The sequence below is a fragment of the Tachypleus tridentatus genome, chromosome 9, assembly GCF_004210375.1.
Source record: "Tachypleus tridentatus isolate NWPU-2018 chromosome 9, ASM421037v1, whole genome shotgun sequence".
Taxonomy (NCBI): domain Eukaryota; kingdom Metazoa; phylum Arthropoda; class Merostomata; order Xiphosura; family Limulidae; genus Tachypleus; species Tachypleus tridentatus.
In genome coordinates, this window is record NC_134833.1 from 130,479,721 (window position 1) to 130,507,371 (window position 27,651).

Sequence of the window (27,651 nt, forward strand, 5' to 3'; positions counted from 1 at the left end):
TATACAACGGTCTGAAGGTGGTAACACTTGACGGGCTGTACTCTAGTTGAAATATCAAATACTACAATAAAACATATTTTATACGTGAAGCATGTGTTTCCCACTAGTTATGCTCAAGAAAGGAGTTCACATCATAAGTTATTAATTGTTATCTCAGTCGTTTTAAAAACTTGGATTTTGAATAATATCTACTCGTCTTATGCAATTTTTGGTTTAATGTGTGAGCGTTATATTTACAAATACGTCTAATTTGGTCAACAAATATTACGTCAACCGTCGTAGGCTAAACAGTTCCATTTTTCTTTGAGGTGGATGGGTAATTATACTCAAATATTACGAATTACTAAAAATATTAAATTGAGATTTGTTACTGATTGATTGTTTAGATACACCTCTTTGTTTTTGAACAGATTTTGAGTTTTAATGTTTTAAAAATTCGTTTGTTTAAATGTCTGCATGTGTACATATTTACTTTGTACAAGTGTACATGCTCTATAAAGGTATTAACGTTCTGCGTTTTTTTTTAGTTGAGTGTGTGTGTGTGTGTGTGTTTATAGCAAATCCATATAGGGCTATCTGCTGAGCCCACCGAGGGGAATCGAACTCCTGATTTGAGCGCTTTAAATCCGTAGACTTGCCACCACTGTACTAGCGGGGGACAGATGAGCGTGTTGAAAGTTTTTATTTCGTCACGCAAAATTGTTCCATGTTATTCGACTCTGGTTGTCATCAGAATTAATGGTGACATTTTCTTCTTTAATATGCAACATGCTGCTAATAAAATTTTGCACTGAAAAATTTCGTGTCGTAAGTTTTCTAAAAGGAATGGCTTGTTAGGTTTATGCTTTAACACCTGACTATAATAGAATTAATGTAGGCATTTTATAACTAAATTTAGGGTTATTAACTTTGCTTGTACGTCTATGTAATATAAAATATGCACAAAATGAAAATATTGAAGTTAATATTGTTTAACGAAATTAATGTTATGACCCAGTGGTGTCACAAGATGGGAATGAAACGTCCATCAATCAAATTAGCCATTCGGTAACATCTGGGCCTTAAGTACATGGACTCCCAAGAGTGTAAAAGAGTAACAGTAGGATCAACTAACAGTGAGTTAGTCTCAGAGAAAATGTCCACACACAAAATGTTCAAAACTATAGTCTTTGTTAACAACAAACATAGTAAACAACAAAAACAATACAAGGGCAATTGTTTGTAGTGGGCGTGTGAAACTGCTAAGAAAAATTCCAGAGCTATTGTAGAATTTGCCAACATAAAATAAGTCAATTTATTTTGTGACATCACGAGTGAAGTCATAGGTGTTTGCTGCAAAAATACACGTTTAATAATTAATTAATGAGTCAGGGCCTTTGTGCAGGGGCCAGGTACGGCCAGGTGGGTTAAAGCGTTCGACTTGTAATCCTAGGGTCGCGGGTTCGAATCCCAATCGCACTAAACATGCTCGCTCTTTCAGCCGTGGGGGCGTTATAATGTGACGGTCAATTCCACTATTGGTTGGTAAAAGAGTAGTCCAAGAGTTGGCGGTGGGTGGTGATGACTAGCTGCCTTCCCTCTAGTCTTGCACTGCTAAATTAAGGACGGCTAGCGCAGATAGCTCTCGAGTAGCTTTGCGCGAAATTCAAACAAACAAACAAACTCTTTTAATATGGCCCGGCATGGCCAGGGAGTTAAGGCACTCGCCTCGTAGTATGAGGGCTGCGGGTTCGAGTCTCCGTCACACCAAACATGCTCGTCCTTTCAGCTATAGGGACGTTATAATGTGACGGTCAATCCCACTATTTGTTGGTAAAAGAGTAGCCCAAGAGTTGGCCGTGGATGGTGATAACTAGCTGCCTTCCCTCTGGTCTTACGCTGTTAAATTAGGGACGGCTAGCGCAGATAACCCTTGTGGAGCTTTGCGCGAAATTCAAAAACAAATATTTGTGCAGTTAAAACAAGGATAAGTTATATTGCTTTTACCAAACAGCGAATAGTTTGTTTTTATCAAATGCAAAAACTATTCAGAGAAACGAACTTTACACACCTTTTTTATTTATTAGTTTGATTTTTTTGGTTAAACAACCTCGGACACTAGCTGTTCTGTATAATTTTTCAGTACTAATCAAGAAAGAAGCTTTCAATTTTATCTAACTGTATGGAAAGAGAAACTTTATAATTATTTATCCTGTCGCGTTTTGTGCTGCTTAGTCTTTCCTGACTTATTAAGTGTTTATTCTTGATTCAGTTATTGATAAGGCTTGGATGAATTAACACAGACTGTTACATATTATAATTTATCTCGGACGAGTCTCTGATTTATTATGTTACATTCGATACGTATTATCATTTCAAATAAAAGAAAATTTGAATTTAGAAGTTAATTAAATGCTGATATGTATTGACTTTAAGATACTTGCTAACAAGATTAATATACACAATTCTTTTTTTTTAACATAAGTATATTTTAATATACAAACAACAATACGATTTATAATAGTTTTAAAAAAACTGGTTTATATACAAGAATTTTACAAACTTACCAACAGTACTGAGTCTTCTATCAGGTCTATAACTGAATATTTTATCGACGGTCTAGGTCTACGATGAGCAAATTAATTCCGAGTTGATATTGTTGCACCTCCATTAAGCTAGCTACCTGTATTTTATTGAATACTCATTCATTACTCATTGATTCATCCCATACTTCAATCTTACTTATTTCATACCTGCTTTCTTCTCACAACCTGAATTTTTCAGATCGTGAAAACCTACACCTTCCAGCAATTATCCACTTAAAATAAAACTTACAACATCGCTCCCCTTCTGGATTGTGAAGTACTTTCAACAATCCTGATACAAAATTTTAAAAAATTCACTAAATTGTCCATTTAACAAATAGCTTTGGAAGTTTTTCAAGAGTCATAGTATACAGATGGGATGACTTCTTTTGCATTTTTTTGTTACATGTTGTCCTGTCACTGGGGCAGTTTCCCTCAGGTAAGTTACCGAGTGAATTTATTAGTGGCTCTCTTCTTGATGATCTTCTGAAAGTGATTTCGACATGATCCCTAAGAATTTTCAGAAGTTTGAACCTCTGCTAGCAAATTATTTTCTGTAGTTACTCACTTCACTGTCCTTTCATTAACATATTTTCACAATAAATAAGTTTTACGTGGAATGGTCTTTCAAGATTCTTTAAACAATATTATTGCTACTTTTCGACACAATGTATAGCTTTTTCCAACACCTAATTAACTTTGGAGCTCATCTTTTCCTGTGAGGAGAATTGTTTAGGCATGCCATGTTCTCTTGTTTGAAATTTATGTCTTCTTGCATTTCACATCAATTCATTTTCTTTCATTATCAAGCTGAGTTAAACTATTGTATCTGTAAAACAAATGTTGCTCAGCATCAATGCAAGGTTTTCCATCATTAAGTCCAGGAATTCGTGGACGTTTTCCCTCAATGCTTGATAGTTGTTACAACTTTTAGCTTTAAGGTTTGTTAATTTTGTTAACGTGGTCCTTTTAAATGGGTTACATCTTGTTGTTCCCTATCCAATCTTTTCACTCTGGAAATTATTTCAAACTGAACCTGACATTCTCTCACTGTATCTTTCAATCATAGTCTAATGATTTTTTTTGTTGATCTGTTTGTTTGTTTTGAATTTCGCGCATAGCTACACGAAGGCTATCTGTGCTATTGATCGATCTAACCAGCCACATTTTGGAAATGAATTTGGTGATGACACAGCTGGAGTATTCTAGAAAGGCAGTAGTGGTAATAGATGTAACCCAAGTAATTTCTATGATTTCATATGTTATAGTAAATGATGTTTTACATTGGAAATCTTGAACAAATGCAGAAAAAGGCGTGGTTGGTTTTATCTTTGCATTAACAGTTAATTTTCTGAATGTTTTATTCCACCATTTACTTTTTTTTTACTTTTATGATTTCTTATTATACTTTTTTATATGTTTTGTTGACGTCTTTTTCTATTTCTTTATTTTTACGTTACTACCTTTCTGACTTTTTTATTTTTTTCACAGCTTATTTTGATTTATTGTTGTACTAGTTTGGTTTGTTTTGAATTTCGCGTAAAGCTATTCGAGGGCTATCTGCGCTAGTCATCCCTAATTTAGCAGTGTAAGACTAGAGGGAAGCCAGCTAGTCATCACCACCCCACTGCCGCCCTTGAGCTACTCTTTTACCAATGGATAGTGGGATTGACCGTTACATTATAACACCCCCACGGCTGAAAGGGCGAGCATGTTTGGTGTGACGGGGATTCGAACTTGCGAGCCTCAGATCACGAGTCGATTGCCTTAACCACCTAGCCATGCCGGGCCTTACTGTTGTAACCCACTCTGTACATCTGCAGTAACTTCGTCAATATTTCTTTAAATATATCTGATGCTCTTATTCACTAATTGAATATTTCGTCTTCTTATTTTATTTTATTTTATTTTTCTTTTCTCAAATTACTATCTCATTTTCTCCAAGTAAGAGTATTTGTTGATCGAAAATGCAGTTTTCAGATGCTCATGTTATGGCTTAATGTAAGACAATATTTTTCTTGTTTACAGCTCATAATACTAAGAAGTGAATGAAAAATTTAGCTTAAAAGTAGAGAAACCCCAGTCTTTCTTCTGGAATTAAAGAGGAAAAAGTGTATATTAAACAAGAACAACAAAACCATATTACATTATATTATTATTCTGAAATGCCATAGTCTATTTATTCATTATTGAAGTATATAACAAGAATAACGTCAATCTTGGATAAATTGCACTTCTATAAGAATAAATTATTTTTGCCGTAAAATACCGAAAAACCATAAAAACATAGTTAATCTTGAGCAATGCCTACATTCTTCGTGAAATATAGGAAATATTATCATTGAATGCTATTTTCTATGTTTTGTTCCTCATATTCTCCCCTTTTATTAGTCAAAACATCACACATGAAGCCAAATATTCAGTAACAATACAAAGAATTTATTACTGTTGACGATAAATGAAAACGCGTGTGAGTGTGACGTACAATTGTGTACGTGTGCTGTTAGCTCGTTGTGGTTTTTGTTTTGATGATTAAACGATTTAACAAGGGATGCTGGGAACGAGATTAAAGCATCACATCCGTCAACGCAGGCAGATTGGGGAGGCTTACTTTATCTAACTTTTCTGTGTTATTGTTTTAAAAGCGTAACAAATAGTTTTCGTTTGCTTTTAATACACACTATATAAATGTTTTAAGTTCTACTTTCTAATTTTGCGAAAGAGAGTTAAATGTTATAAACATTTCTTTATCAGAGCGAATATTAGTTTTATCGATATAAACGAAAATAGCATGAACGTACTGAATAATCAGAATAGTGAATACAAATTACAATAGCTAAATCATTTACTAGTTAGTATACTATTAATATAATCAGTACTTGTGCGAACCATTATTGCTACTTCCATATCAAGTAGCACAGTACTACTCAATGTGTTACTATTAGGACTACTAGTACCGTTGACTTTTTCTAACGTTATTACCACTAAAAATGACAAGAAATGAAAACTACTACAACGAGGTAAGTTTATATAATTTATTGTTTCATTTTTAAAATTTAATGGGACCCTTGTCTAGCTAAACGGTATTTTTTTTTTAGCAATTTTAAGGTCTAGTTTGTCACTATCACTAATAGTGGTAGCACAGGTATTGAGATAGTCTTGTGCAGTTTTTGTACATACATCCAAACCTAACATAGTCAACATTTTAGAAACTAGTTTTTAATTGCTGTGTAAGGCTTTCTTCAAAATTATAGTATCAAATACTGCAATATGAACATATTACATTGCCATAAGCCTCAGGCAAGAGATATTCAATATATGGCAAGGAACAGAGCAAAACATGTATGTTTGGTAATTTTTTTTAGAATAAATCATCACTAATAAATAAAATATAAATTTTATAAGATGAAGTATTCAAGTTAAATGTTTGAAAGTTTTGTGTTGTGATTTTGTATGTATATTCATACAGTGACTTTCACTATGTTAAAATACTTTCAGTTTCAAAATTCTGACTTTACTGGAGTCTTCATTGTAAAATACTTTACATTGTTGTCTGATGAAGGCTCTGGTAAGAGGGCTGAAAGTTTGCAAATAAAAGTATTTTAACATGGAAAAATTTGTATACAATTTTAAATATTAATTTATGTTTGTTATGAGCCTTAAAAACAATTTTGTGGTTTTGTTACATTGGGAAGAAAAAGAAATGACTGGTGTTTATTTATCTGTCATATATATGTATACATACATATTAAACTTTTAAACTACATTATCCAACCTTGGTGTACATATAAAAAATTATATTCTCACATGCACAGTTTTTTTCCCTATGAACACGAGGGTGGGATAGGGTGGTTTATGAATTTAAAAGTTTTGTGTTTAGCCACTCAGTGTTAGAATAGATGATCAAAGAAATGTAAGAAACACTGGAAAGTTACTTTGCTTTAGAGCATTGTTTTCTTAAGGAAAAAAAGCTCACTTTCTTTCCTAAAATTGTAACACAGCATTTAGCTGTAAACTTTTATAACTAGAAATTTAACCATAAAAAAATAATTTCAGTATAGGATAAAATCTGTGGTAAAATGTAATATAAAGACTATTTAGTATATGTTACCAAGATATTATGTCAGACTCTTAATGCACTGAATGTTAATACTTTTCAAGTTTTGGGTTTCATAGTTGATATTCACATTCTTTATAGAGGGGTTCTTTTTGATAATTGTAATATGTGGTCAAGAGAAAAGCCTCATATAATCTTTGAAAACTCATGGTAGGAAAAGTTCTAAAACATGATTTTGGCATCTTAAATACATTTTTATTTAATCTTTGTTCTAATGGCATACAAGCTGTATTTCTGTGATCAGTGTTGCTTGCTGTTGCATCAAAGTAACCTCCCTTTATATCATCATTGACTGTCCACTCTTTCAGTAAATATGGCTCTGTAGAAGTTAGCATCTCTTGTGTCTATGCTACATCCAAAATCACAGAAAGATGATCTACTTGCTCTTTTTCTGTGAGATCATTAAGGAGCTTCCCAATCCAAAAAATATAATGTTGACTGGAACTGTTCTTTCAAGTTTCTGACAAGTTTGTCACAGAAATTTTTCAGATTAAGGAATTGTTGATGGTTAACTCTTGCACTCCTCAAGGTTGTTAGCTGTGAAGTTAGGACATATATTGCCTTTTTGTTATACAGTTTGGTTCTGTCAACAGCTGCTACTAAATTTGGAGTGATAATATTTCCTATTGTATTCCTTTTAGGTTTTAAGAGATGATGACTCACCAATTGCTTCTGTATTCTCATCACTGTTATTGGTACTGTATCCATCAACCTTGTTATCACTGCTGTGGGATGACTTTGAACAACTTGGAGTTTCATTCAGTGTTTGTTGTTTTTTGTCCATTTGTTTCATTTTTATTTAGCCCTTCATTCCTTTAAAGAAAGAACTTTATATTCTTGGCCCATGCATTCACAATGTCTCCTTTCCTTCTGAGCAAGAAGAAAACCCTTGGCTTCTGGGCTCTTGATCAGTGGTCAGGATATTCTTATGAGTGGTGTAAAAAGGTCTCATTGAGGTTATTAACAAACTCTGCTTCATTATTTCATTGTGTTTTAGAATTCATTTTTAATGCTTTTGTAACTTTGCTGATTTTCAATAAGCTTTTCCAGTTTGATTGTAGCTGATGTTCTGGACAAACTGGAATTGAACCTTGTTCCAAACAGCTGCAACTTCTTTGATTACAACTTTAGAGCTTTAACATTTTGTGATGGTGGAAAGATACAGAAGTTTCCTGTGCAAAGTAATTTGCTTTCAGTTAGTTTAGTTTCTTATGAACCAAGCAGTCAAAGTATAGTCTTACTTCTTGTAGTAACTGTTTACACTTTCTGATACAGTTTCAGCTAAAATGGTACTGTAGAATATGCTTAAGTGTTTATATTACCTCAAAGAAATTCTAGACAATACTGGTATGTCAGAATATCTTAAAAGTAAAGAAATGAAAGCATGGATCATTTATATACGAAATGTTTTTGAAAACTTTGATTATTGTGGAATACTTCAGAGTTTGCTGCAATATTTCATAATAATATGCTGGAACATATCAGATTAATTTATTGCCTTCCAGAATTATTTAGAACATTCTGGAATAAAAATGTGCAAATGTAATGCAAGCTACAAGGTAAATTTTAAGTAATCCCTGAATTTTATTTAAGATGAATAAAATTTGGTTTTAATTATTTGTTTTTTATATTAAAAGAAAATGATAGGGTGAGATGGTTGTCAAATTTGCATTTTGACATGAATTGTGTTATATGAGAGAAAGTTAAAAAATTGTTAACCTTTTAGCAATGGGATTGGTATTGTATTATATGAGAGAGAGCTTAAAAATTGTTATTAATTCTTTAGCAATGTGATTGGTATAATATACACAAATTCATATACACATTTGCACATGTTAAATATTTATACTTTATTTATTTATGACCTTTGAACTTGGTTGCTGTTGGATGTAGGTTACTAAGCCTTTTAAAATTTCACACGTGAAGGATATCGAACAAAAGTTTTTGTTTTTTTTGTTTTATATATACAGTTAAATAACCAAAAAATTATAAATAACTATATTGATACCATAGGATTGCACTATAATTTATCAAACTTAGCAACTAAGCTGTATTTAGGTCTAGAAAAACATGAAACTCCTAGGGACATTCATATGAAGCTACAATCTTAGTATTTTAACATCACAAACATCTAATTTGAAACAGTGCTGCATTCAACATAACACATGACTCACAAAAATTGTGTTTAGTTGTGTTCATTTAATATTTACTTGTAAATTAGGACATTAACTCCTACATAATAATATAGTTTGAATTATAATCTACAGTTTGATACCCAACTTGTTGACACAAATTTATAAAATAGTAGTTCAATAAAGTTTTGAATGCAAATCAACAAATGCAATGACATGGCATTTGACCTGTGATATGTTGTGAAAGGATTAATGGAATATACTCAAACTGGACCCTTGTTACTAGTGGACTGTCTCAGAGATCAGTGCTTGGGAATTAGTTTTTTTGCATTTACATAATGATTGATAGGAGCATAATTAGTTAGGCTTGTAGATGACTGTAAACATTTGAGTATTTCTAGCTGTAGTGAGAGATGTAAAGGTATCACAAAATAACTTGGAAAATTGACAAATATTTGACAATTGACTTTTAATTATAGTAGGTATGAGGTAATGCATATGGGTTATAATTTCGATCTCACATTAATCACATGATGTAATATGGATATAAAACTACTCAGTAGGATGGTTGAATGGAAGAATCTTGAATTGTGGATGAATTAGTCAAACCATTGAGGTGGGGCTCTGTTGTTTTTAATAAAGCACAGCTTAAAGATGTTTTATATTTATTTCTTTATACAAAACCTCCAATTATGATTCATAACATGCAAACGACACAGACCATTTGTTTCTTTAATGCTATTCCTTGAGTAAAATAATTTTTTTCTTCAGGAAATAATTGTGGATAAAAATTCATTCTGTATGCTAATTACCCTGTCAGACAAATAAGCATTTCAAAATTAGTCTAGTTTTTCTTTTGCAAAACGATTTTCCTGTTGTTTTCTGAAGCAAGAAGAAATTAGACAGTTTTATCATATTAGTCTCCTGGATGACCTTGTAATGTCCAATAAGATTGTATTGCCCTTCTTCTATCAGTAAAAAATTAACTAAGAATCCTTGACCTACTCCACTTAAGATAACCCTTCTATTTCTTGAATTTTCCTTGTATAGCATTTGTGTGCAATTTTTCCAATAATTTCAGTATGTTCTCTAGGTAAGGAGATCAAAACTGCTTAGTGTTCCACATGAGGTTTAACAGGTGTATAAAAATAACCTCTTTTATCTTATAATAAATTTGTCTATAAATGCACCATTAAGTTCTATTACCTTTGCCCATAGCAACACACTGCTGGATTGATGGCTTGATTGATATATATGAATATGTATAAACCACTATTCCAAGATTTATTTTTCTTTCATTCATGCTGTTAAGCAGATTTCCATCTGTATTACACATTATCTAAATTATTCATGATGATAGGAAAACATGTACATTAAAAAATCAGTTTAACACAAGTATGATACCCTGTATCTCAAGATGGCTGGTATGGGTACTAACACTTCTAATGAAGCAGAGAACATTTCAACTTTTTTAGGTCATTTTCCAGATGAACTTAATTTGACTATTTTATTGACCATTTTTAGTATTTATGTTGTAATTCATAATATTATAAAAAGCATAAAGATAAGCAGTGTGATGTGTTATTTGGCTTATCAAGGTTATTATCCACTAACCAGTACAACCATTAAAACTTGTCTCATCAATTAAAATATATTTCTTTACATGTATATACCTTTTCAAAAAAAAGAGAGAGAGAGAAAGAAAAAAAAAAAAAACCTTGTTCCAAAAGTGAATAAAACTGTCAGGCAAGTTGCACAAGGTAATTATTAACAGTAAAATAATAATAATAATAACAAAACATTGAAAGAACTGGTTTGGATTTAAACATCTGAAACTTAAACTTACTATTCCAAACATTCAAAACTGCATTTCCAGTCTTTTCATTTCACTATTCAGACTATTTATGGGTAGAATATCTAACATGTTAATTGTGTTTTTCCTAAATCAAATAAGCTTTAGTTGTACATTATAGAGAAAGCAATTATAATTTTTAAAGCCTCAAATCAAATGTACATGTTAAATGGTTTAACTGAGTATTATCATTATAAGATTACCTTAAAGGTATTTTATTATGTACCATGTAATAAAAAAGAACAAATCTGAACTTGTGTATATATAATCAGTTTTTATAGTTTTTCTGACGATGACCGAAGAAGGTCGAAACGTTGTTCGCTCTTCTATGTAAAATATTTTCTCAACCCAAACGAGCCGTTTTTGCATATAAATTTCTCAACAAGTGGGTTTCTCGACATCACTGAGAGTGGGGATTTACAATTTCCAAGGTGGGAATATCTCCAATGTTTAAGTGTATAAGAAGGCAAAATAACACAGACCAAATTCTGGTATTGAGATCATCCAGAAACAAAGCTGCAATAAATTGTTCTAGTTATGGTAAGAAAAGTGCAGCTTCTTATAACTGGTGAGAATCCACAAAAATCAGTGGCAGGACCCATCCATGTACAACATAAAAAAGAAGGATCTTTACCTGGAAATAAAGCCAACTGGAGTATTGGTTCAGCAAGACAAGACTTTCAGTCATACCTTTTCTTCAATAATTGCATATCTTAAGTAGTTGAAGAATAAATTGATATTCATGGTATCCCACATGAAGACATACCTGTCAAAGTTGCTTGCACAATTCTGTACAATCATACTGTTGAAACAAGGCACTGAGGAACCACTATTCTTGTATTCCAGATTGATTTGGAAAGCAACCAAGGAGGAATTGTGTGCTTTAAACATAACAGCCTTAAACAAAGCCTTTTGCAGTGGAAAATGTGCTCTAGGGCTATGGTCAAGATGCAAATTCATCAGATAAAGCACACTTGGACATTATGATGTATTATAACAATGTATCAAGATTTCAAAGTCATTTAAATACAATGTTCTCAATCTCTTTATGACCATGAAACCTATTTCCTTATTTTAATGTACAGTTACTTTAGTTTGGAATCTATCATTATAATACAGTAATTTATTTTGCTCTTTTTTTCCTTCTATTCTTCTAACAATGAGTACTGGCACATTAATAAATAACATAGTAAAACACCTTATAATCCTGATAGAATGCTGTTATTTAGCACTTGAAGAAGTTCTAAGTCATCTTTCATAATACATTATTGTGGCTTAAGGTTCAGGATTAAACCTTTGATTAGGGCAGATTGCTTTTTGCAACCATTGATTCTAAAATGTAAACATAAAGCAAATTTTTGGAGTTTTTGATATGCTCTCAGTTTATAGGGATTGTAAGTTAACATAATGAAACATGGATGCAGCATTTTGGATTAACTGTTGACTATGTTGTGTGATACTACAAATGTTAATTGAGTTTAGGATATGAAATTGGTGACTGGTAAGTATTTTGATATCAGTGTGGAGATATGCAGTGATCTAAGGGAAGATTGTTTTCCACAGCTGTTGGTTCAAGAATGTAAACAAACTATCTGGAGTTTTACACTCCAAAATATGACATAGTATATCATACTATGAAAGGTCTATGCTTTTAGCTTGAATCTTAATGGCTCAGTTGCAGAATTTCTTTGAATACTAATGTGAACCAGAGGTCCTATATTTGATTCCAGTACAGTATAGATTTCTCAAGGCTCTGACTTGCTGTGAAACTGCTTATGTATGTTTATGCAGGTACAATGCAGTTTTATGAAGACCCAGACTAGAATAACTTGAGAATGATTGCATAAGTTTCCTTGCATGACCTGTAGATTTCTCAAGATCTTTATTCTGTTATGAGTAATTGTGCAAGTTTGTTTAATTACATGATAGGTTTTATAATCTAGGATTAATCTCCATTTAATTGTTCTGAGTTGTAACATGATTTTTTTTTATTTGTAAGTAACAAGTCAATCATTTGTATTTAGATAATTGTGTAGAAATATTATTAACAAAAGTTTCTTTGCAGAAATTTTTTATACATTTTGTTGGGTTAACTAACACTTTGCTGTGAATGGTTTTTTCATTAACATATTAAACCTCAAATAGTTTACAAGTCTGGTTAAATATACCTTTACTGTGACACAGTATTAATCTCTATGTTTGAAATAATGATTTGAGTTCTTTTGTCTGTTTGAAAAGTCTGACTTGTATGTTACAATTCTTGTTACTAGAGCATGAAACTTTTTTTATGAAATCATAAACATAATTATCATACATAAAACAGCATAATTAATGTAATCTACATACAGTGCTAATAAATGAAGATATGTCTTTTGATATAAGGTAAATACTTTGAGGATGTACCAAGACATTGTGTATGAACTGATACATTCAAGATGAATTAATGTCCACTATGGTGTAAAATATTAAGTTATCCACACCATGACTGACTGTATGGAAAGCAAATTTGTTATACTGTTTATTAAGTATTTAAATGGACTTTCTAGTAAGATGTCAATTTTCATGTAATATATTATTGTTGCATAAGAGTGAAGTTGAATGAGGTTGCTGTCATAAATGCTTATGTCACATAATTAAAGTTGTTTTTGTGGGTTATCTTTGTACAAAATGAATAGTTATATACTTCTATTGTTTTCTCATACATTATTAGTACTACTATTGATACAAGTAGCTAAAAACTTTGTTTTCTGTGTCATAGCTTTAGAAGTAGATTTTATAATTTTTTAATTGGTAGAAAAAGTGAATATTGTAGAAACCATTACAATTATATTTTGGAAAGTTTTTTCCAGTACGGAACTCATTCTTACTTTCCATGCTCATCAATTTGAATAGCTTTGTTCAAACAGTATGTTTTGTTGATCAGCAAGTGTACATTTTTCAAAACATTTTAGGCACCAACTTTCTGCTGAGTAAATGATTTTGTTGATGACAGGGTCATGAGTCAAGAAAGTTTGAGCTATAAGACCATTATTATTGCAATTAATCCCACTAAATATTGTGGCATGTTTATATATAAAATGTATGGTTTCATTCAATTTTTGTTGTCAGTTATTTATATTGAGAGTTGCAACAAGCAGACACACAAAGCACATCAGTATGATGTAATATGTGGACCCATACTGGTGGAGAACTATATAAAAAGCTAGTAAATTGAATGTTATTTGTAAGAGGTATTTTTGAGGTAAATGTAAAACCATTATTTATTCCAAGTCTTCAATTAAACATATTTGTAATTGCATGATAGGATTATTTGTTGAATGCCTATTTGTGTAAAGTAATTAGAACAGCTTATTGAGTACTCATTCTATTAAGGAAATTGATCCACAGAAATAAAACACAATATATGCATTTAAGATAAAGGGCTAGTATTGTATTATATCCCCAAAACAGGGTCAAAGGCTATCTGGAGGAATCTTTCTTTCATGATCACCTGTTTTAACCATTTGCACTACTATGCACTAATGCAGTGGTGCACAAAGTCCGGCCCGCAACAAGTCGCCGAGTGGCCCACGATGTCCAACAGGAAAGTCAAACATAGAGAGTTCACACCTACACAAAGATTAAGCGCTATACAAGAATGTGCATTAGGTTAGATACTGGATTGTTTTATATTTATGTCGAGCAATAAAGAAAATTTAATAAGCAAATCTCATTAATGCATAAACATTTAATCATTGTCGCAATGACGTAATATTTCCGTAATTCGAAATCTCACGCGTTCCAATTGTTCTTCAAGATTTACTTACAAGCCCTATTTTGATATTATTTTATAACAAAAATGGCAGCTAATAGTAGAAGAAAAGTTGACAACGAAAATTGGTAGTTTTATGCTGATTGGACTGTGCAATACTGTTTTGTTCAACAAAAGAACATGATTTGTCTGCTGTGTCATTTGACAGAAGTGGTGGTGAAGGTATCCAATATAAAGTGTCATTATGAGTCGAAGCATAAAGATTTCCACAACGTTGTTGGTGATGAACGAACACTGAGATTGAATTTCTGCAGCAGTTGCTGAATCACCAGCAGAACATTTTCTTAAAGCAGTTAGCAGATTTAGGTGCAGCATGTGACGTCAGTTATGATATTTCGTTGATGATACCGAAATCTGGTCGACCGTTCACTGATGGTGATTTTGTAAAGCAACGAATGATTAATGCATTGAAAAAGTTGTGTCCAGAAGCAGTTTGCAAGTTACAGACGGTGGCTTTGAATCGTATGACAGTTCAACGAAGAATTTCACACCTCTCAGCAGACGTGACAAGGCAGCTTACAAATAAAGCAGCCAACTTTGTTTACTTCCCTTTGGCAGCAGACAAGTTGACTGACATCAGTTCAACAACACAGGTACTAGTTTTTGTTCATGGTGTGTCGTTATCATTCAATATCACAGAGGAACTAATCAGCATGGGTTCCATGAATGGTCAGACAACTAGGTCTGCTCTATTCGAGGAGACAGTACAACTGTGTAGTAGTGTTTCATTAGATTTCATGAAACTGGTAAGTGTTACAACTGATGGAGCACCAGCCAAGACCGGAGAAAGTAACAGGTTGGTAGCACTGTTGATGAAGCATCGAGAAAAGTAGAACAGATAGTTAGTGAAGTTGCACTGTATTATTCACCAACAGAACCTGTGCAGTAAAGAACTTGCTTTTCAGGCATTGATGGCATTAGTGACGAACACCATTAATTTCATCAAATCATGAGGGCTCAATCACCATCAGTTTCAAAGTCTTGAATAAATTGATTCAGACTATGGTGCCTTGTGTATCACTGTGAAGTATGCTGGCTGAGTCAAGGGAAGATGCTCAGAAGATTCTGGAAGTTGATTGATGAGGTGATGGAATTCCTCAGAAGCAAGAACAAAGACACAGAAGTGATTTCCATGACTGATCCAGCATGGTAAGCTGATTTGACCTTTCTGGTCGACATGACACAACACTTGAATGATCTGAATTTGAAGTTGCAAGAAAATAAATCAGCTTGTCTGTCAGCTTGCAAATCACGTCTCAGCTTTCAGGACAAAGTTGCAGTTGTTCCAGCAGCAAGCAGCATCAGGCAACTTCATGCACTTTCCCAATTTTCAGTAACAGCTACAGAAGAATCAGGACATTGACACACAAGTTTATGTTGGGAAGCTAGATACCTTGATTCAGTTCTTCAACTCATGGTTTCATGACTTTGACCAATGCAGATTCTTGATGAAACATTTTGCTGATCCATTCAGTTTGTCAGTGGATGACTTGTCAGCAGAATATCAGCTCAAACTTACTGATCTCCAGGCATATGATGAACTGTGTGCTATTTACCAAGAAAACAGTTTGCTTGACTTTTACAAAATGTTGCCTGATACATTTGCTGATCTGAAAGAGAACACAATTGTCTTCATCAGCATGTTTGGCAACATGTACTGCTGCGAACAGGCTTTCTCGCATATGAAAATGAACAAAAACAACACTTGTAATCAGCTGACTGATGATCATCTGGAAGCAGTCTTGCGTTTTTCAACGTCAAACATCAAGCTGGACATTTCTAAGCTCGTAAATGACATGCAGCACCATCCATTGCACTGCCTTTGTGACAGTTGACGTATCATAACATTTCTTAGAATAATGTGCAAACTCTTTGATGTAATCATTATTTGTGTGTTCTTAAACGTGGTGTCCATCATGTGTGAAACAACTGTGGGACGATTTTAATCTTCACTTTTTTGTGGCCCCTAATGGTTACAAGAAGTCTGTTTGTGGCCCCTGACTCAAAAAATTTGTGCAACACTACACTAATGTGTTGAATGTTAGTCAGTCAGTAGACATTATGGTGACATCATGTAAAGGAAGCTTAACATTGCAATTTGTACTGCCATAATGCTAGTAAAATGTACATACCGAGAATCACAAGAAGAATTATTCATTCTGTAGACTACAGCACAGCATGACACATGAACTTCAAAGCAAGAAATACAAATATTTGTTATTCATAATTTGGAACTTTATTTACTTTTGAAACATAATAAAGAAGTACATCTGGTTTATTTAAGAATATAAGATAGTTGAATTGTATATTAAATATGGCATAGGACTGGAAAACAATTGTAGGTAGTTTTTATAGTTGTTTTAACTTTGAAAACCTTTGTTTGTTAAACATCTCCCCTAGCTTGCCTAGCTAATAAACAAATGCATTGTTTTAGGAAGCTCCCTCTTTAAGCTACTGAGTTCATTTATGAGTAAGTAGCATGTATTACATTTTACAATGGTGCAAGAAAAATATTCTATTTCTCTTAACAGGCTGTATTACCAAATCTTAACAATGTGTGGCTATTATTGTATACATCATTTGTAATATGTTTTCATTTTATTTAAACTGCCAGTTTTAAGTATATTCACCCAAATGTCATTAAGTTGATTTAGTGTGGAGTCATGACTTAAATGTAATGATTGATTTATTAGTTACACATGTAACATTGGAAAATGTCAGTACCTGTAAATCTACTTGCCTTCTTGTTCCTCATTTCTATAGTTGTTATCAGTTAGTATATGAAAAAATATGTTCTAAAATAGTTTGAATTATTTAGTTTTTGACTTTCATTTTAATTTTCATTCATTACTTATAAATATGTTAACTTTATTTTTGGTTTTGAAACTGTTATGAAGAACATGGATTTATAATGTTACTTGTATGTCTTGGCCATACACCATCATGCATAACGTAAAACCTGTTATTCTAATATTACTACACAGGAAGTGAATACAATTGAACATCTACTGCTACCTATGTAAAACTGATTTAATGCTAGTGTATTCTGGTCAGATTATTGTTAAATTTTGCTCCTTTTTTTAATACACAATGCTTTATGAGATCTTTGCACTTTTATTCTCTAAAATTGAAAATTTGTTTGAAAGTCTAAGAATACCAAACTGTGGTGCTTCTAAATCAACAGTTTTATCAAATTGTATGGTTTTTTTTAAATAATCAATTTGTAGCTTGTAAATTAAAACATTAAAATATTTGTTTAAATCATCTCAGTTACTTATTAATTAATTTAGTGTGTGGATTGTTTCAGTTGAACATTAAATTTGCATTTCTTAATTTTAAGTGCTTATGACATTTGAATTATTTTATTATCATTGAATTGTTTTATTTTATTATCATTTGAATTATTTTATTATTGTGGAATTATTTTATTATCATTGCTTGAAAATTAACTCATAAGAAGATTGTAATGTATTCTATGTTTAAAAACAACCCTGACAAACATTTACTTAAATCATGTAGAAAAAAAGTGTGCATTAATGGATAAGGTAGGAATTAACTTAAATGCCTTGAATTAATGAAGTTTGATAATTGTTAAAGTAGGTCAGAGTAAGTATAGATATATTCATGACTCCTGATGAGAAAGCTGAAATTTTGCCAATGTTAGGTGATTTGGCTAAACTTCTATGTAAATATACGTGCATACCTGTATTGTGTGAGATTTTCATGCGTAGTGCAGTGTACTGTAAAGAAAGATACCTGTATGTTTAAATATTTGGCATAGGACTGTATACATTGTTTTGTATATGAATTGTGGGTACTGAGATTGGACATCATTAAATGTTATGTCTTTTAGCTCTCTGCTTGATTCTTGCATGTTTGTATGTTGTGGTTAAATTATTGTCGTCTTCTCTATATGAAGCTACTTAAAATCTAATTCTGAAAGAGGACGTGTGTGGTTAGAATTATAGTTATGTGATAGCATTTAAACCATAATACTATTACTGTGATTTTGTTGTTGTTGCAACTAGATGTGATTTTAAGAAATGTGTTCACATCAAATTTTTATTTCAAACAAATTTTGTAAATTAATAAATAGAGGAATTAAAACATTAGAGTTTGATCATTATCACACAATAGTAAGCAAACTACCAGTAGAAAGGAAGATGCTTTTGTTTTTCAAAATAAATCAAAGCTATGGGGACTCTCTGGAGGGTTTGTTCTTTGTGTAGAAAGTTTCCTGTGATATTGTTTTCTGATCAGCTGAGATGTTGTGTGGCTCTAGCTAGAAGGTTGGTAGGATTTATGTTACAATTCTGAAAGCTGATCATTTCTGTCTCATATTTGATGTATGAGGTCATGAATTTATGGCTTTTTCAGAATTTGATACCCAGTAATTTATACTTCTTTGAATGAATCTCACATTTCAAGGACATGTTTAGTATTGCAGGAGTTGTGTGTTTTTCAAGCATATATTTCCTGATTTTGAGTTCTTTGAGTTGGGCTTCAGGATATATAGCTGTTTCTCAAATGTATATCATGGTGCATGAACACTGGACCTTATAACTAGTAGTTTTAGCTTGATTCAAATGTAGTTTGTCTGTTGTGTGGTTGTATTGGCTTTGAAGGTCTAAATACATATCAGACGTTTTATATTAATCTTCTTAATTGTGACAGTAATGTTTGTTCCTTGTATGAAACAATTTTTTGTGGTAATGTTGTAGTTTTGCTTTTTATGGTTCCACAGCTATTAAAACAGTGAAATTCTTTGTATCATGAGTTCATATTAATTTATAGTAGTACTAAAAATTGGTTGCACAGCATTTTAAAGCCTACTTTCTCAATTATATAATGTTCATCTTGACATATTAGTGTAACTTTTCAGGAATCTAGTATTCAAAACATATTTGGGATCAATCTGGGGCTTCTCTGACATTCACTGTTTTGTTATCTGTACAAAGGAAGAGCACACTTGATCCTGTTTTTAGCCATGGCTAATAAAATGAGTTTTTCAAGTACAGATTTTTAACTGGTATCTTTGTCCTTTCTTGAGTTATTTGAAACTTGATCACAGTTTTGGACTAAAGGAGGTCAAATCTTTTTGACTGGTGTGTTTGACCATGCCCAAGGCCTTACAGATTACTTTAGTAAGCCTACTTAAAAGAATTTAATGTGCTGAAGGTACTGAGGATTCCCTCTTGTTTCTCTTTATTATGGCTAAACAGCATTATACATGGGCAAGTAAGGCAATGAATATCCAGGAGTCATTTCAAAACTGTTGTGAAATAATTTTATTTGCTGAAGGTCTGTGGTAGTCACATGGATTTGTAGTGTAATCTATACAGCATTTGATATAATCATTAAAAAACTTGGTGTTTCTTCCAAGATGTACATGCCTAGCTAAATCAAATACATTTGTGCAGGGGTAGAGGGAATGTTAGTATATACTGTAGGTTGTTTGGCAAAATGCATGCATTTATAGTATATTTAGATGAAACTGAGTTAACCTTAGAGCAGTGGGATAGTTCTGTTTAATAACAAGAAGTTAAACAAGATATTTTTTTTTTCCAAGGCAGTACTGAATATTTAATATCTGAGGAGGCCATTACCTCAAGATACCACTTGAAGTACCATTGTAAGACACGGCTGTCTTCATTCATGTACAATGAGTAGCATTACAGCAGTGTTTCTCATGGACAGAACAAGTGACCTGAAGATGGCTGGTATAGGTACTGAAATGTTTATTAAAATAAAGTAGAGAACAATGTTTCAAACTTCTTAGGCCATCTTCAGGTTAACAAAGAGAGTTCACAGTTGACCATTGTTGGGCACATATCTTAGGGACAAGAGTGTAAACAGGTATGGGATTGCAGTGGGCATTACTAATTAGTATAAGTGTGAAGGTGTTCCTTTATATTCCTTTATACACATAATTCAAAACAGAAATCCACAGAAAAATAACCCATACTGGACCATACATTTCCTGGGACTCAGCACATGAAACAAAACAAAAACTCAACATATTAAGAAACCAAGCCACACAACACAGCCACAAAACTATGTTCACCCAGAAAAATTAATGATGAATTCAACAAAATAAAACACCTCATCAAAATCAGCAAATTTCCTTCAAAAGCCATTGAAAAATTATACACACACATACACACCTAGATTAACAACACGGTCAACAACAAATAAACAAAAAAAGATCTCAAGAAACTACAAAACTTTAAATTGCTGCATACCATATATTACTGATATCAACAACAAAAAATAACCAAAATTTGGAAAAAAACTTGTAACAAAACACAGTATTCTAGTAAATACCAAATTTATTCAAAAACCAGGTATAAAACTAAAGTTCATACTAAGAACACAAAAAAATCTTCACACCTTTTTGAACACTGCAAGTCAAATAACACAAAATAACCATAGAAATCACACAGATGCTAAGTGGGGAAATAAATGCAAAATCAAAGAAACCCTACTTATACAATAACTCAAACCAAAATTAAACACCTTTATACCTATACTAATTAATAACCAAACGTATACTGCAATGCCCCCTACAATTGTGTACCCATTCACACTCTTGTCTCTAAGATGTACCTGGCAATGGTGAGTTGGAAACTCTCTTTGTTAATCTGAAGATAACTGAAGAAGTTTGAAACAATGTTCTCTACTTTATTTTAATAAAAATTCTAATACCCATATCAGTCTTCTTGAGATACATTTTTACTTCGAATGGGTTTCTCATTATCATGAAGTGTGATCACATTATAATGACAAGGAACAAGGGTGGTTGGAATGACATCAACTTAATGACTTTCTTGATCATGTGTTAAGTGTAAACTGTATATAGGAATAATTGACAATGTCAGAATAAATTGTAATACAAGGTGGTAGAAATGCAGGGTATATTTATATACCACCCACAGATATATGAATAATCAGTGATGTCGAGAAACCCACTTGTTGAGAAATTTATATGCAAAAACGGCTCGTTTGGGTTGAGAAAATATTTTACATAGAAGAGCGAACAACGTTTCGACCTTCTTCGGTCATCGTCAGGTTCACAAAGGTTCTTTAAGTTTAGTTTTTCAGTATTGTTAAGGATGTAATAAAAGTAAATAGTAGTGACTGTTTATCTTTGGTGTCAAAAGTTTATCTGTATTTGCTAATATGTTATAGTGAAACTTTGTGCAAGGCACTTGGTTAGAATACCTGTAGGGTGTGTTGGCATTAAATGTCTTGGTTGTTAGTGTTACAGGTTTTTTCTCTTCTTTAGAACAACTATATGGCCTCCCATTTTATGGCATTTGGTTGGAGAACATAAGGTATATTTGTGTAAGTAGTGGTTCATAACTTTTCTCATCTGTTTGCCAAAATATTGAAGAAAGGAAAACATTTTTTCCTTCAATTCCATTGTAATGTTTCTCTTATTGAAAACAACCTTAAGGGTTTTAACCGTAAACCATCATAAACATATTTCTCTGCACTATTTGTCATATTACTAGTGGGTCTCTGACTTGGTTATAGGGGCTCTTATGTGTTACCTGAAAAATTATAATTAATATTGCAATTAATCCCTGTGTATTTGATATTAAAATTTTACTTGTTATAATTTTTTGTTAGTACCTTACTCTGAATGTTATAACCATAAAATTACTCTGTATGCTGCAATATGTAATGGAGCTAGGTATTATAATTAATTGCCTGTGGATATAGATTACATTTCTTAGTGCCACATAAACCAAACAACCAACATTAGTGTTTCTGGTTATTACTGTTTTTGATTATTTCAACAGTTGATTATTAAAAAATTCATTTATATTGATTGTCATGAAGATAATCAACTAATCAAAATTAATGTTTCCAGTTGTTATAATTTTTGATTATTCCAACTATCACATCACAGTAACTAAAATACCACCACCAAAGTTGTTCACACTGTCTTTGTTATGGCAAAGCTATTAAGGCTGTCTGTCAGCCAGTCACTAACATTTAATTGTTAGCCAGAGGAAAGGTAACTGGCTGACAGCACCTGACATCAACTTTTTTTTTTTGAAGTGCTGACTAAAGGGAAGGCAACCCAATTTTATTTTTAATTGTGTGTATGTACCATAGTTTGAGAAACATCATAATAAACAATTGACCAAATTTAATTGATTAAGAAATACCAGTACCTGTTCAGCTCCACATGTAGATCCAGCTAGTGGTAAACAGTATAAAAACAAGTCATTAATATGAGAACTTTGAAAATGCATTTTAATATAGAGAACATAAATTTATGTATTTGGCTAAGGTAGTTTGGAAAGGATCTTTGTTATATGAGGTGAACATTGATGTAGTGGGAGAAAAAAAGAAATTTGTCATTGTTAATAAGCCCCAAATCCTGTGTTCAATGTTTAAGATGAAAAGAAGAAAAAATACTTGGCTTTATGTGTGTATGTATATAAATTTTAGGTGTAAGAATAAAAGGTTATTTGATGGAATTAATGAGAGTAATGTGTGCAGTTTAATTTTTGTACCCCCCCCAATACATCAGTGTGTTAGAGTGTAGACACAGGTTAAGAAACTTTTACCAGCTTTAAATTACAGGGAGAGACCTCTTCAAACTTGTTTTTCAAAAGTGTGAAGGAATTTGTGGACTTGTAGTTTGTGCATTTGAATAGTCTTCATGAGCATTTTAGTGATGAAGTGGAGAGTCTGAAATATTAAGGATTAAATGGTTTAAACTTTGGAAGCCAAGATGACTTATCTTTGATTTTCTTTCATTTATGTTATGAACTTTTGGATTGGTTTACTTTGTGATTTTTTAAATATTTTGTTGGAAAGGAAATGCACATGTAATAACGTGAAGGTCTGTACTTAACATAGAAATTTAAATTTTTACATATTTTTAATATTTGTTCAGGGTGATAGGGGGATGTTTATGAGTTAAATGGTCTTTTGTTACCATGTATTTTTGAGGGGATCATTCACAAAATACAGTACAGTCAAAATTTATGTATGTTTGTTTTCTTTCAAAATTTATATATTTGTTTTGTTAAGCAGTGATATATATTTGATAAAAAGAAAAAAAAAATCGTATGGAATATTTTTTAGCTAAAAATATGCTTATTTAAGAAAGTTATAACAATGTAAACCACAACAACACGTAAACAAACATTTCAAAGATAAGAGACTAACAAATCCACATCCTTTTTGGATGCATTTAATAACAGTATTGTAATCTTTTGAAGCTTTATTGAAAACTATATTCATAATCTTTAGCAGACAATATTATTTTCAGACCTTTGTGTAGTAGTGAGGAGTCATTTTACTGAATAAAGTACTAAGTATTGGATTAGAAACAGTTTATACATAAGCTTTAAATAAGTGGCTGACTCAGGAATAACTGGTAGTGTAGAAAAGAAATTTACATGTTCTCAAAGATGGCACATTTGTATATGTACTGCAGTTGTTGAATGTAATTTCACATTGAAACTTTTTTTATTGAAATTTAGATGTATTTTTTTTCCATAGTTTATGTTTACTGTTTGTTTCATAAGTAATGTGTTTAAGCAAGTTTGCATTAAACATCATTGATGAGAGTAGGTAATTAAAAAGATCATGTGTTCTTTATGATTAAAATTTTTAATGTTGCAAATAGCAAGCAAAAGATGTATGTGTGCATGTCAAACAAAATGATCTTTTAAATTCTATCATTCTTCAATGGTATTCAGTAATTAACATATTACTATAACTCCACCATGTAATGAAATTGTAAAGGCATGGAAAAAGCTGTACAGATATTAGGTTCATAGCCTTAAAGCATAATGATACAAATAGGAGTTATGAACTGCATCCACCTGTTCTTCTGTTCATTCGTCCAATGTTTTGACATGTACAGTGTGGTAATATTCAGTTGAGATATTGTATATATGGGACATAAGCTATATTTGATGGTGCGTTAACCTGAAAACACAAGTTTTAAGCTATCGTGAACTCAGAACAAACTTCAGCTGTTGTGATCTGTTGTATGTGTTCTTGTATGTTGCTTCTTGCAATTAACTTAAAATTAATGTTGACAAGTGTGGTTGTTAGAAAAATTGTCAGTATATTACTGATGTTCTACAAGTTACTAAAGAGGAATCAAACCAAAACTAATTTTTTATTATTTTTTACAACTTTCTTTTGTATGTAAATTTTGTAACTGGATTTTAATGTTATAGTTGAGGTTTTTGTATCTGTTAATGCTGTTCAGCTAGTTTAATCGCTGGATCTTTGTGCAAGACATCCGTTATGTGTACAGTGTATGGTTTAACCATAAAACTTACTAATTGTCAGCAAAAAACACACCATCATTGAAAGGTGTTTGAGTTTAAAAGTCTTCTGATGCCCCATGTAAAGAAATATTTGTCAAAGTTTGTAATAATTAAACCTTTTCAAATTCTTGCACATACCTCAAAGTGGTAGTTTGAAATATTCACTGTTTTATTTTTATTAAATTGTTTTTGCTCTTTGCCAATTTAAAATTAACTAGAAGGGCATTCAGTAGAGTACTTACTTCAGATATGTAGCTTTGACCATATCCAGTTCTCACAAAATGTGCAAATGTGTCTGTATGTCTGTTTTTATCAATGGACACAGACCATTTTTGGAAGAACAATGAGGAATAATCTATATATGTCTGTAAAGTTTCTTCAAATTCCAGTTAATTTTGACTCAGTTATTCACAGAGAAAAAAAATGTGAAAAATCAGTCTCCATGTCAATAGATGAGGATTTTCTTTTTGGTAACCTTGACCCTCCAAAAGTAATAATTTCTAAGTTGGGTCATGGTCCAAATGTATACCAGCTTTCATCCAAATTTGTGTAGTCATTTTCAAGAAACTTTGTTGACACACATGCGCATGCAGATGAAAACAGAATCTCTGTCCACCTTTGGTGGCAAAGATAATTATGAGGTGGTTATTAACTTTGCATTTTGTTTTTGGTAGTTAATGAGGCTGTATTACAAATAGCTGGATTAATTACAGATTAAACTGTAAAAACTGAATTTTTTGATTTGTAGTATTAGATATTTCAAATATTGATATCAGGTCAGTTCATACCAGAAGAAGCCAGGTTTTGTATCTATGACAAAACTTTTAGGAGCATATTTATTGCACTTTCTTGTTTAAAAGTTTGAATGATTTTATAGTTTTAAATATTTGCATGCAGGTAATTATTTTTTCATGCTACACAGTGAATAACATTGTATTGAGATGTAAGTAGTGTTGCCATGTGTGATTGAAAAAAAATGATTTCCTCCTTCAAAATACAGTGTCATTTTGATAGTGGTCCATTAGCAGTTTTAATGCTCTTATGCTAATAAACAATATAAAATGTATTTTAAAAACATTATTTACAGTATGGGGAATACTTAGTCTTTGGAAATTCAGTTAATAAGATGTCTGTGTAATGCATTTACATTTTTGTGCATAGATATGTTTTATAGTTTAAAAACAAACATAAAAGATAGAAGTAGAATGTACATTTTAATCAAACTTGCCTTTGAATAGTGTTCTCTTTTGCATTCATGGTTATATTCTAGTATATGCATCAAAGATACAAGTTCAGATCTAATAAATGTATATTACTGTCATACTCTAAAAGTTAATACTGTGTACACAGGTGAACAACTGTATAAATAATATATAATTCATGTAACAACATTGGCATTGAATAACATCAAAGAACATTAAACTTTCATGTTATTAAAGTACATTTTGTCCTAATGTCAGTGGCACAAATACCCAAAGTTATGTACAAATTAAATGTGACTGTTTTTAATACTTTTAAGTGTGTTGATCTTGGCTTCCTTAATCTGATATACAAGTTCTGTTGCTCTTGACACAAGAAGCATCTGTAAATTTGGGTGCAGTGCCACCAGAGTTCTTGACACAGTTTCAATACGGTATGTTATCTGACCTACATCAAATTAAACTTGATAAGTGTAACAATGATCATAACAAGTAAAGTTTACTGTATTGTGGGGAATGCACATTTTTTTCTTCTTTTTTTTTTTTTGTTGTTGGGCTAAACTGAGGAACAAAACAACAAACCCACTCAACCAGTTTCAAAACTGGCCAGACAAGTTCATTGCTACAAGAACTGAACATGTCTCATGTAATTATATACAGAATACTGTATTATGTTAAGTTGTGGAGGTCATTATATCAAATATTTTCCTGTGCTTGTACATTGCACTTCAGGTGTTTGTCTCATCCTTAGACTATTTAATGAAGCATTTACCTTCTGAACCAGTTTCATGAAAAAATTATTAGTTAGCAAGTGCAGAGGAGATGCAAAGTTTCATATACCTAGGTTGTGGAAAAGGTCAATACATTGTTAAATGTCAGGTTTGAAACTTTTTTCTTTAATATTAACCTTGATGAACAGAACACAAATTTTAGTATGCTTTTCATGTATAATGTTTTTGTTTTCATGCATTTTTAGATTTTATTTAATGAAAATATGTAATGGAAAGTTTTAATTAGCACAACAGTTACATGAAAGTTGTAGCTTTACTGCTGGTGATGGTAATATGGTTTTTGTATATTGTAAAAAAAAAATGTACAAAAAGGTATATCTTATTGTTTGCTATTTTTTGAGTGTATAGTCATGTTAAATAACCCATATTTTCATATTACTTTGAATAAAACAGTTTGTGGTTTGTGTAGTCAGTCTAGTCATAAAAGTACATACACTTGATCTTTAAAAAGAATAAACTTCAGTCATAAAGCTAAAAATGAAGTGCACTTAATATCTTTTTTATTATTTTTTAAACTAGTTATTTTAGAAAACAAATAGTTTTCTTACACATGGAGGGTGTGTTTGCATTTTTTTGATTAGATGAAAGCTTAATATTTCATTTGAAATTATTTTATTTAACAGGCTTTATTAGTAGAAAACTATCATATAATTTGATGTTGTTGCATTCATCATCATGTGGAAATTCTTTAGCTATTATAAATTAAGTGCAACTAGATTAATATTAATCAGAATGCATTGTTTATACACTTAAAACAACCTTGAAAGTGCTATACCAAAATTTTTAAAGGGCATACAAAGTACTTTTAAAGTAAGTATCTTCATATTGTTTACATGCAGTGCAGTTATTTTCTTGTTTTTTTGTTGTAATGCTTGGTT

At 31.7% G+C, this 27,651-nt stretch overlaps 1 protein-coding gene across 9 annotated transcripts in view; it reads left to right on the forward strand.

Annotated features, from left to right (window-relative positions):
- Nucleotides 1–5,126: 5,126 nt before the first annotated feature.
- LOC143226386 (uncharacterized) overlaps nt 5,127–27,651 on the forward strand; it is an 86,328-nt gene continuing 63,803 nt past the window's right edge. For 7 of the 9 annotated variants that reach the window (XM_076457287.1, XM_076457295.1, XM_076457291.1 and 4 more), the window contains exon 1: nt 5,127–5,584. Coding sequence is in view for 1 of the 9 variants with exons in the window: in XM_076457292.1 (XP_076313407.1) it covers nt 5,565–5,584 (20 nt within the window). In the remaining 8 variants the exon portion in view is untranslated. Of the gene's footprint in view, nt 5,585–10,555; nt 10,574–21,801; nt 21,821–27,651 lie in introns of those variants that run through there. The other 2 variants (XM_076457289.1, XM_076457288.1) reach the window with 2 other exon arrangements.